The sequence below is a fragment of the Aotus nancymaae genome, unplaced genomic scaffold (assembly GCF_030222135.1).
Source record: "Aotus nancymaae isolate 86718 unplaced genomic scaffold, 86718_ANA_hifiasm-v0.15.2.pri h1tg000014l, whole genome shotgun sequence".
NCBI lineage: Eukaryota > Metazoa > Chordata > Mammalia > Primates > Aotidae > Aotus > Aotus nancymaae.
The window spans coordinates 35,685,229-35,697,838 of NW_026988425.1; the positions used below are offsets into that span (position 1 = coordinate 35,685,229).

A 12,610-nucleotide genomic window follows, 5' to 3' on the forward strand; every position below is an offset into this window, starting at 1 on the left:
ACCTGCTAGACACGGTGTACATAATGCGGATCCAGGCACGGCCCCTTCCCTCAAGTTGCTACCAATCTTTTTGACAGACTAACTGGTAAATAGGCCTCAGCACACAGAGATCTCATCACTTTCTGTTGGGCCCTGTCCTGGCCCACTGCTTAATAATTACGACGTGTTTATGGGCTCCTTGAGGAAAAAAACTGGTATTTGGAGCACAGTGGTTGCTCAACATTTGTTGAATGAATAAATGAATATAATAAAGGCTAATTTTAGATCACCTCTCTGAAGTTGAATTTTTTAGGCTTCATATGACTATGACTTTAAAACCCAGTTATTAACACATTCAACTAACCAGAATTCACCACAGGTTTTTTGTTGTTCTGCTTTTTACATTCATATTTAAGAAGAAAAAAAATTAAGACAAAATGGAAGACCAATTACCACAAGTTCTTTTTTTTGAGATGGAGTCTCACTCTGTTGCCCAGGCTGGAGTGCAATGGTGCAATCTTGGCTCACTGCAACCTCCACCTCCCAGGTCCAAGCGATTCTTGCCTCAGCCTCCCATGTAGCTGGAATTACAGGCATGCGCCACCACACCCGGCTAATTTTTTTTTGTATTTTTAGTAGAGATGGTGTTTTTCCCTGTTGCCCAGGCTGGTCTTGAACTCCTGACCTCAGGCAATCCGCCCACCTCAGCCTCCCAAAGTTCTGGGATTACAGGAGTGAGCCACCGCACCCGGCTACCACAAGTTCTTCTACACCTACTGCCCCTAACACATCCACTGTTACACTCTGGAGTTGTCAGGTCCTGGATTGTCTTAGCATTCTACAATTTCCAAATTCTAGAAGGAGGATTGACATTCGTGATGATCCTAAAATGCAAGCGGTTTAAACAAGGAATGATTTTAAAACTCTCATGAAAATAAAAACGTGGAAAGTATTCAAAAAGGATTAAAAGGTTTTCTAATCTATTTTGTTGCTCAAAAAAAAAAAGTCCAATCAACCAGAATTTCCTAATTTTGAATGGTGACGTTTGACTGGCCTGTATCATGCTAAGATCTGCACATGTTTATTACTGTAATCTCTTGTTCTTCAAACCAATAAATTCTCCCTTTAAGGACAGGTTGGATTGGTTACTTCTTGTTATACTGACATTTTTTTCCCAAAAGAAACAATTTCCCTATAACATACTTAATCACACAATGTTCAAAGGAAGATCTTGGCAGATTTTTTTCATCAGGAACAGTATTTGTTGCTTGTGTTTGTGTTTTTTTCATTTGATAATATGAACATTAGTACGATCCCTCAGCTCTGTGTCTCCCACCCTGAGTAGCTGTAGATGAAATACAGCATACAGAGGCTTGTTCATAATTTCTTGATCTTTCATTTATTTTAGTGTTTCTGTGAAAGAAAAAAAGACGTTTTAAAGCTCGAGGGACTTACCTATAAACTAGAAGGGAAAAAAGGTAGCAACATGTGTTGAGGAAACCCAGGTGGCCCCCAGAGCATTATTTTTGCTATAGCTTTCCAGAAAGAGAAAGTGGTGCTTGAAGACGTAATTCCCAATATTTTCCCCCAGACTGAAATTCGGATGAACTCTGAACTGACACTCTTTGCATCTCATTTTCTCATTAGGTTTTGTTACAGCCAACAAAACTTTCAGTGGTGAATTACTTCCCTTCTCAACGGAACACCAGACTCCCATAGTGTCTGCACAAACTGAAATAATGAAATGGTTTTTAACCAAGCTTTAGGGATTAGTGAGGGGAAAAAAAAGTTAAAAAGAAAGGGCACCAGGGTCTTCCCAACTCTATGCTAACCAAAGTGTGGTTTTCCAGCTCTTTTTCTTGCCTATGAAAAAAAATAAAAACAAAAAACGGAAATGCCACTGGGCTTGAGACCCCACTTAAAATCAGATTTCTCTTTCAAGTTCCCTTCCAATACAAGTCAAAGTCATTTCCACAAAAATAAAAAATAAAAAACAAAACAAAACAAAACAAAATCCTCTGGCAATCATAAAGAAATATCTCCTTTTACCTTCAACTACATGTCCTTTTGAACAGCTACTGCTGGGAAAGCAATGGTGAATCATGTCAATGCTGGAGTGCATTGTTCAGATAGGACTTGGTATAGTAAATAAATGCTTTTAAAAGTAGTCATGGCACTGAAAAATGGCTCCATGCACCTAGACCAGAGGCACCAATGTAAAAACTGGTAATTGTGTTTTAACACAGAATATTGAAAAGCATTTTGTTTCATATCCTAATATTATGCCATCTACTTAAAAAGAGTTACTTAATATTGATTCTGCATCAGGCATAAGCCAGGTTCTGCCCTCAAAGAACTTATAATTTAGTTGAGAAGCCAAAACTGCACTTGAGTTTTAAAAGAAGAATGTAGTACAAAACATGGTATGATTAAATGCTAAACAATGCAGTCTATATGCTCAGTGACCCAGGAGATAAGAGGAAGGGAAGGTCACTGAGGGCTGGGAATGTCAAAAGCATGTATTTTCAATAAGTTCTTGAAATGATAGCATGTTAGAAAGCTGTGATAATTGCTGCTAATTTGTAATTGTAAAGCCTTGCTGTAATTCGACATTGCTTTCCAACCAGTAGTTGTTCAAAAGGACATACAGTTGAAGATAAAAGGAGATATTTCTTTATGATCTCCAGAGATTTGTATTGAGGGGAAAAAAGACATACTTTTGTGTTGAATAACAGACCAAAAATTGAGCATATTTTGCATGGGGAATATTGAATTGAGTGAACAAGAATTCAAACCTCAGGCTGTGATTTTGCTATGAATTTTTGTTTCTAATGAACCATTATCTTCCTGCTAAACAAGCTCAAAAAATAATTTTTAATTTTCTAATATCTATTTTCACAATTTATTTTTCTTTTAAGAAAAGTGGACTAGAGGTGCAAGTCACATTCTCAAGGGAATTTTTTAGCTTTAAAAATGGTGTATGTGGCAGGGAGGACATTTAGCATCCTTTAAAATTGAGACATCTGAACAGCAATTTACCTTTTGAAATCACCAAATATCAAGTGTGCTTTGCATTCTTTGTCTTAAAATGCTTTTCATTTTCTAATTTGGCAAAAATCCTAGTCTCTTTACATTTGCTACCTTTTCTGTCTACAACACAGGCAGCGTGAGCTAAATTAGATTTGTTATAATGAAGTTTAAACTGCTAAAATAGAGGCATGTCTCTAACTTTGGACAAGTTTAGGGAATTGTAGTAAGCATTACTTTTTTCTCCATAGTTGTCTGCATTCATGGTCCTCCCAAGAGATGTCAGTTAATTTCCCGATTCTAAAAAGAGGGAACTTTTTCGTAACAGTTGCACAACCAGGCAAAAGAGAACACCCTCGTCTTCTCTGAAGGGGAGGAAACCTACAATAATGTGAGGTAATTATATTTAGCCTTAGAAAAGTCTTTGAAACGTTCTAATCAAGACTCTCAGCTTTCCGAGTGTGTGCGCTTTATTTTTACATTCGTCCTGGTCCCGGTTTTGCATTTCTAATGAAAGTGAACTGACAAAGCATGAAAGTGGTCTAAGGAGCAAAACAAAGCCAGCAAGTCTGCTTTTGGTGTGCCAGGATTAATCAATATTCCAGAGACCTCGGGGTTTCCCCCTCCTACCCTGCGCGGTTTCCATTCCCCACTCCTTTCCCGGGCACAGACTCCTCCCCTTTTCTTAAGTTGCCCTGATAGTAACTTGCAGTTTCAGAGCACATGCACATTGTCAGGGCTAGCCTGCCTGCTCACGCGCGCTGCGGATTGTTACTCCGCTGGACCTGCTGGGGAATTCACCTCGTTACTGCTTCGTATCTTCCACCCCTTACAAAATCAGAAAAGGTAAGTGTCACATCCTGTGCTCCTGCTGGGTTTAATTTCTCCTTTCACTTCTCTGCCGATATATTTTGCCTCCCAAGCAGAGTAGTCGTCTGAGTCAAGGCTAGCCATTTTGGTAGATAAAGTCCATGTTAGTCATCTCACGTCGTGAGAGTGTGGTGTCTATGCTGGGTCCTCTGTTAATTTGGAGTTGAGTCATTCGGTGGGGATTGGGGGCAGATTGTGGCGCGAGATCTAGAAAAGGATCAAGGTTGAGTGAGTCTGCTTCAAAGTGACTGGTAAGAGGAATCAGAGCTATTAGTAGAAAAAAAAAAAAAAATCTGGTCTCTTCCATCTCCTCTCCCTCTTCGCTTCTCCCTAAGCATTTAATCCCTCGTGAAGTCTTAAACAAATTCTAAGTCTTAGTATCACTGACCCCAACGTGCAATTTTATTTAAAAGGCAAACTGTTAAGTCTTTTTTTTCCTGCACTGGGATTTGCTAAAAGCTTGCTAGGAGTCATTTGTGAGGAGTCCGTTGGTTTCCAGTTACCTCCCCCACAGGCGCACACGCTGGCTGCTTGCGTTGGCAGCGACACACATCCATGGTACGGCTGGTTTTCACGCGGATTGATTATGGGAAGGGCTATGGATTAGAACTCCGTAAAGCACCAGGAGGAATTCCTTGATTTTTCAGACCAGCTGATTTCCACCAGGAAAGAGATTTACTGAAACGTAGTTAAATAGCCTGAGCGCTTTAAAGAAACCAGAAACCACACACTGTAATGTTTGGAATGAAAATTGGTTTCATCTCCTCATCTGTTCTAGAAATTCTAAATTTTAAAATGCTAAGAAGTCAGCGATCGTTTCCTCTGAAGACCCTAGTATGTGTGTCATAAAGGCAGACCCTACTTTTTACTTCTAATTGTGATAAAAACGAAGCGGAATTGTGATTTCAGATGATTTATATATGTGCCCAGAGCACTTTGCTTATTTCATGGAAAAAAAAATGAAAAAGTTACCCTGTAAAATAGTCACATGTATTTCCCATGTATTGTGGGCAACTTGTGTTCTTTTTATGACCATATTTACTAGTAGACATTATCGTATTTTTTCTTAATGAAGAAAATAGCTGGTTACTTTACTACATATAACAGAGACAACTCCCATCTATCAGTATCTTAATTATTTTTATTTTATGCCTTCAACCATGTATACAGCATAATTTGTCAAGTAATGGTTGAGAACTTATATTCAGTTTGATTGGACATTTACTGAGTGCGTATATTTTGCAAGGCATCGGCTGGGTTCTGACGGGGAGGGTGGGTATACGGGTTCTCAGTCAGATCCAGCTCTGAAGAACCCTTTTATAGCCTCATTGGAGGGGGAAGGATGGATTTTTAAAAAGAAAATAGAACGCAAGTTCTGCATACATATTCTGAATATATGCACATTTCTCACACGTGGTCCACTAAAATATGCACACCGCAGCCTTGAAGCCTGGTATTATGGCTCTCCAGTCCTTGATTCCTGCTGAGATTATGCAATTTGCCAAGAGCTTGCCTGGTGTAGAGCAGCACTGATTTCTCACCCCTGGACGCTGTAACTCATGTCTCTTTTTCTCCTATTCTAGTTGTGTTTTCTAACACCAAAGAGGAGGTTTGGCTTTCTGTGGGTGATTCCCAGACACTGAAGTGCAAAGAAGAGACACTCCTAGAAAAGTAAAATATGACTAAAACCAATGGAGAAGAGCCCAAGACGGGGGGCAGAATGGAGAGATTCCAGCAGGGAGTCCGTAAACGCACACTTTTGGCAAAGAAGAAAGTGCAGAACATTACGAAGGAGGATGTTAAAAATTACCTGTTTCGGAATGCTTTTGTGCTGCTCACTGTCACCGCTGTCATTGTGGGTGAGTCATTTGATTAAAAACAAACCTGTGTCTTGTTTCTCTGGGGCATCTGGCTGCCACGGGAACATTATCAGACGAACTACTTGTAGGTATCAAAATGATAGCCCAGGCTTTCCTCTAAACTTGATGATTTTTCTCCATAAAAATGACTGTTTTGGCATGTTTGGAGCACTATATGGTAAACCCATCATTAGGCATCATTAGGCATTATGCAAATCAATTGTATGAGGAAGGAAAATAAAATATTTTCCCATTTCATGTAAGGATAAAGAAGTGACAATTTAATTATTAGGCATGACAAATCAGGCATGCTACATTTGACCAAAATGTAATTATATACAATGTCAGTTGCACTTGAAACTAATTTATACAACTAGTACACCTAAAATGAGATGTTGGTTCCGAATAGTAATTATAGTCTAACTGGTGCTGACTTGAAGCTGAATGTCAGTGCTTAGACACAGAGGCCAAATCTTTTATGTGTTTGCACTCTCTCACCCAGCAACTGGGAAAGATGGATTGGGGAAAATGTTAACACAGATCTCTTTCATTCATTGCTTTGCAGAGTCTGCCATAACCAGCTATACCTTTCTTGAAACATTTTCATCTGTTACTAATTTAGCAGGGTTGCCAGTAATCTGTACTAATAAAATAATTTTGTTTTGTTTTGTTTATTGATCTTAAAAGTTATAGTTTATTACTTATGGGTGGTATTGATCCTACTTTAAAATATAGCTGAAAAAAAACTACTTATTTGGAATTTTTGACCAAACCAGTATAGAAATCCTTAGGTTGACAAACATATGAGCCAATGCCAGGTTGTAAAAATACTCTAACTTAACCTACCAATTTGCCACCAAAAAACAGGCATTCAGTACAGTTTTAATATCTACTCTGGAGTTTGCCAAGATTTCTATTGACTTTAAAGAGATAATGATTTAATAAAGATTAAGAAAATTCTGTAGTACATAAATATTATAATTTTTTTCAAGAAAATAGAATTCTTAAATTGTAGACAAATGAAATATGGCAGGAGAGTTTGTCAGAAGACTTTAGCTACATCCCCCTTTAACATCATTGTCTCCCATTAGCAATCACGGGTGATTAATGATGATTCAATTAATTTTAGAGATATTCAAAGAGAACATGTCCTAATTGACACAGAGAAGAAATGGCTTTCCATAGTAGGTTTCCAGGCTTGAATATATTCCTAGATGAAGTATTTCAGTCCCACATCATTGTCCTGGAAGTCAATGCCTCATTTTTCACTCTGAATCAAAGTCATTGCCAAGCCAAGCTGCATAGTAATAATAGCAAACATTTATGTAGTACTATTCCAGCTACCCTATAGGAGTTTTGTTTATATTAGCTCACTTAATCTTCAAATAAGCCTATGAAGCAAGTGGGAAGGTAGAATCTTCCTCATTTTGTAAATGAAACTGACTGTGGAGAGATCAAGCAGTTTGCCCAAAGTCACAACACTAGTAAACGCTAGAGCTGAAAGTCAAATTCAGTCTAGAGCCAGAGGCCATTCTCTTAACCACTCTATTCTTCCTCTGCTCTGCTGCTAGTTGACATCTTGTAAGAGATGCCAGGAAGAGAAATACCCTCATGAGTTGATGAAGGCCAGTTAGCTAGCAGTGCTAGATGCATTCACATAGCATTGCCATTTTACTGTATGATTTATCCAGTTGAAGTAAACAGAAAACTTACAATTCTCCTATAGACCATTAAGCCACATCCTTCTCATTCATTTAACAAATACTCATTTATAATTCATGATCCTATACATTTAATAAATAGTGCTCAGTAATACTGGAGTACATTTGAAAAAGATGGAGAGACACCATTCAAAATGGTGTTGTAAACACCAGAAGAGTTGAATTTCTAAGACAATAAATAGAGGAATGGAAAGCAATAAAACTTGAACACGGAAGACAGATTGATGGAGAAGGCAGTTTGTAAGTGATTAGTACGAAGAAACAACATCTCTAATAAAACCAAGATAAGGCCAGATTTAAAAGTCTGTTTTTCACTAAGAATTTGGGATCATTCCTCACCCAATAAGGGCTTTTTTAAGATTTGTGAGAATTGCAATAAGAGTTGGCTGAGCCAGGGTAGATAAGTTGGCCAGGGGCCCTCATGGTTGGCTTTACTAACTGAAACGAGGAGGCAGAAGCAGCAAGAAGAAGGCACTGACAGAGAAACACATAAAAAGAGCTCATTGACAATCAAAGAGACCACTGAGCCTACACCAAAGACTTGGAATAGCAAATAGACAACTCAGGAGCAAACAGATTTAGGAGAGAAGGAAGAACCCTTCAGTGATCTGTTAGTGTGTCTTCCATTGGAGGGCCCAGTGGATATAAAGGCTCCATTTAGCTTGTCACTGGGTTCCATGTCTACCAGTCCTAAGAGATAGGAAAAGAATGTGTCTGTAGACCAACTCTTAATTTATTTGCTGTAGCATAAGAAAAAACAAGAAAGATGCTAGCAAGGAATAAGGCGATAATTATTTTCCCCAAAGATGAGATGAGAAGAGCTATAGCTGTTACCTAGTCTTCAAATTCCTAGATTTTTATTGCTTTTAGTAAAAAAAAAAAAAAAAAAAATCACTGGGAAACCTACGTACTGGGTTGAATCTTTTGTTCAGTCTGTTTTGTTTTGCCTTTTTGAAATAAAATATATATGATTTAATGTGTGGAAGTGGAAACTAGAAAAATATTATAATAAAGCCATGTGAATCCATATATTCAAAATAAAGCAGAAAATTATGAATATTTTGATTATCAATTCATCTACAAGCATAAGCATAGAACCATTTGTACCATTTTATGTCATTTCTACTGTAATTTCTAAGCAACGTCAAAGTCTGAATGTGCCGTGCCATGACAAAAGCTCGTCTAACAGGAGCTGGTTAGCAATCTGAGAGAACACAGTGCCAAGCTCCACATCCCTTAGAGGGTCCATCATGAAAGCATTAGATAATGGGCAGCCAGGGCTGTTGTGGATATCTGTCTGACAAAAACCACATTGAGAAGAGAGGATATTGTCTTTCTTCCTGCAGAAAGCGGTTTCTCCTTTCAGACTGTGGTAAGTTGTGTTAGAGTGACCTCAGACATCTCGCTGAAAGAAAGGAAAAGTCCTTTGTCATGTTCAACTCACAGAACGCTGACTCTTTCCATGGCTAGGGAATGAATTGCACAATAAAAATGAAATCTCAGGCCAAACGATGAAATGGGTCATAAGATCAGCTGCGAGGTAAGGGGATATTTATAAATAGGAATGCATAGAATTGAGCTGTGGTTTTACCTGAAGGCATTCACAAACACAGTAACTAGCACCTTTCTCTGATGTTGGTCTTCACACACACACACACACACACACACACACTCTCACACACACACACACACACACTTTAAATTTGAGTTCTCCTTTATATGAATTTGGAAGAAATTAGTGACTTCTCAGGAAAGAAAATATTCTGACTAAATTTTTATAAAACATTTCTCCCTGTTCCCTAATACTCTGGCAATGAATTTAAATTGCACTAAAGTTTGGTGCAATTCTGTAATATCTCTAAGTGGATATACGAGAAACTAGTCAGCATGTCTGTCTCTTGGGATAGGAACTAGGTGTCTAGGGAATGGGGTGGAAAGAATACTACTTTTCTTTGAGAAATGTTTTGTTTTTTTTTTACCTCATTCATATATTATCTACTGTTAGCTATTAGCTACTAAGTAAATAAGTTAAATTATTTATGTTTAAAAATTCAATGATATTCAATTTAACAAATATGGAATGTTATATAGCTTGCTCTGCGCTGTGCAATGGGCATCCCCTGTTCTCAGGTAATTTCATAGGAGACATGGATGAAAAATAAGATGAGAATGGAACATACAAGGATCAGAGGTGGTAATAGAGAAGTTTCTAATTAGCTGTAAACATTTTTTAAATGAGTTCATGTTATGCATATTGTTCTATATAATATGGCATTTTTCTGTGTTGGTACTTTAGAGGTTCCACTTTCTTTTAATAGACACATTAGGAGCCCTAGATGTGCCATCTGAAAAAAGGAAAAGTGTGGCTTTTGATGAAGGTAGAGCTGGATCATGTGCCAGCTGTATTATTTAGCTTTGTGATCACAAAAGGAGGCATTGCTGAGCCTCAGTTTCTTGTAGCTATAATATATATTTGCTATAGTTATTATATATTGCTAGCAATAATAGAGGCTGGGCACGGTGGCTCATGCCTGTAATCTCAGCACTTTGGGAGGCCAAGGTGGGAGGCTCTCTTGAGTCCAGTAGTTTGAGACCAACTGGGCAACATACTGAGACCCCCATCTTTTTAAAAAAATGGCCGACATGGTGGCTCACGCCTGTAATCCCAGTACTTTGGGAGATCGAGGTGGGCAGATCATGAGGTCAGGAGATCCAGACCATCTTGGCTAACATGGTGAAACCCTGTCTCTACTAAATATACAAAAAACTAGCTGGGCATGGTGGTGGGTGCCTGTAGTCCTAGCTATGTAGGAGGCTGAGGCAGGAGAATTGCTTGAACCTGGGAGGCAGAGGTTGCAGTGAGCCAAGATCGCACTACTGCACTCCAGCCTGGGCGACAGAGTGAGATTCTGTCTCCCCACCCACTGCAAAAAAAAAAAAAGAAAGAAAGAAATAATCTTGTTGATGTTCACCATATTGGGCTGGGAATCACGGCTCACACCTATAATCCCATCACTTTGGGAGGCCAAGGAAGGAGGATCACTTGAGCCAGGAGTTCAAGATCAATCTGGGCAACATAGTAAGAGCTCATCTCTACAAAAACATTTTTTTTTAATTATCCAGGTGCAGTGGTACATGTCTGTAGTCCCAGCTACTCAGGAGGCCGAAGTGGGAGGAGGCTCACTTAAGCCCAGGAGGTTGAGGCTGCAGTGGGCCATGTTCATGCCATCGCACCCAGCCTGGATGACAGAGCGAGACCTTGTCTCCAAAAAAGAAAATAATAATAACAGCTAACACTGACCATGTATGCCAAGCATGGCTGTGTTTAAGCATATTAACTTTATTTAATTCTCACAACAACTCAGAGAGGGAGGTAGTTTTATTGCTTTCACTGTACAAATGAGAAGACTGAAGCTCAAATCCCTATCACACAGCTGGTAAATACTGAGCGGGATTCAAATCCACCATTCCGTCTCCAGGTTCTCATTCACCACACTGTTGTGGGTGCTATTCCTTGGCCTCAGGGAATACCCATTCTAGCTTTACTCCAGCAATTTGCTGAGGGTCTACCTGAGGTAGCAACGGAAAAGATGGAAAAGAGAGGTCAAACTGAAAGATCACTGGTGAGACTTGGTGATGGATTCAATGAGAGAAGGTGGACTGCAGGCCGACGGCCTGGTTTCTGGCTTAAGTGGCAGAGTGGCTGATGATGCCACTGTTGAAGGTAGAATACAGGAGAAAGATGGGGGCCTTGGGGGTGCACGAGATAAGTTCAGTTTGGACCTGTTGAGTTTGTGAGGTGGGATGCCACCGAGGTGGATATACAATGGAAGAAGCTTGCTGCAGATCAAGATTTGGAAGGTATTCCTACAACCTCCAGACTGAACGAAGACAGTTCCGTCTTTGGATTTCAGGTGAATAAGGATCAGTGAATCGAGCTATCCTACTGCATAAGTGAATCTGTTCTGTAAGTGAGTCTTTTCTCGGGACAGTTTCCATACCTGTAGGGCTCTTCCTTCATGCTCAAAAGCACTCATTTTCTAGAAATGCCATAGTGGTGTTCTGTGCCTGGACATAACTGGCTGAGTCAGTTAGGTCAGCCAGGCAGGTTAATCGATGTGATTTGCTATCAGTTGTTGGACTGAACCGACCTGTAGTGGGACCACATTAGCTAACTGCTTGAGTTCGTGGAGTAGGCACAGTCAGGCACACACGCCAACATCCTCTCGATTTCCTGAACCCCTGGTAACAGGGCATCTTCACACTGATTGAACAACAGCAATCCAAAGAATGATGGACAGATATCTGGGTTCAGACTTATGGTTTCTTCATCACTTCCTGGAAATGAGCAGGGAGAGAGGAGCTTCAGGAAGCTGGGGGTAGGGGGATCCTGAGTCCCCTGGTGTTACCAGAGCTCAGCTGTGCTGTCACTCAGCAGAGGCTCGGAGGGGAGAAGAGGAAGCCGTGGATTTACAGAGCCTTGCTCTGGAGAAGCCACACTGGGATAGGGTATAAGAACCAGGGTCTGATTTCTCTGTGCTTTATCTTCTCCCCTTGGAAACAGAAATACAGAAAAATTGTCAGGGCTGGTGATGACACATGTGCCCAGAGCACAGAGGCATCCCAGCCCTCTCCCAGCTTCTCCAAAACCGCTCCAGGAGCTGCCTTCTACCGTGAGGGTGTAGCCCCCTAAGGTACAGCGGAGATCAGAGCTATGCGTTCTGGAGTCAAACAGCCTAGGTTTATGTCCAGTTCTGGAACTGAGCCTCTGTTTCTTCCTGTATAAAATAGAATAATTATGAAAACTCTCTGCCAAGATTTATATCCCAGTTCTGCTATGCACAAGCCATGCCACCTTAAATGATTTCCTTAAATGCTTGCCAGGTAAAGTATCCACAGACGTTGTAAACTTCACATGTTTTATTTACCTCTCTGATATGGCTTCAAGCTGTCATATGCACTGATTTGATGATGCTGATCTGCCAGAGAACTATAAGATCCTAGCATTTGGGGAGGATGAGGGGCAGAGATGAGAGAAGATATTCACCTGGTTTTGGTTTAGAAGTGGCTTCTATTTCCTTAGCTAGAGAAGAGAGCCAAGAGAGTTGTAGGAAGAGCCTTAATAGTTGTAAAGAGCTTTTAGATGCAGAAATG

General features: G+C 39.9%; 1 protein-coding gene across 2 annotated transcripts in view; it reads left to right on the plus strand.

Annotated features, from left to right (window-relative positions):
• Positions 1-3,698: 3,698 nt before the first annotated feature.
• The window catches only part of SLC1A3 (solute carrier family 1 member 3), a 78,008-nt gene continuing 69,096 nt past the window's right edge, over positions 3,699-12,610 (plus strand). Inside the window, exons 1-2 of one of the 2 annotated variants that reach the window (XM_012459992.2) lie at positions 3,699-3,852; positions 5,460-5,735. In XM_012459992.2, coding sequence (XP_012315415.2) covers positions 5,555-5,735 — 181 coding nt within the window. In that variant the 5' untranslated portion in view covers positions 3,699-3,852; positions 5,460-5,554. Of the gene's footprint in view, positions 3,853-4,108; positions 4,128-5,459; positions 5,736-12,610 lie in introns of those variants that run through there. The other variant, XM_012459993.2, reaches the window with a different exon arrangement.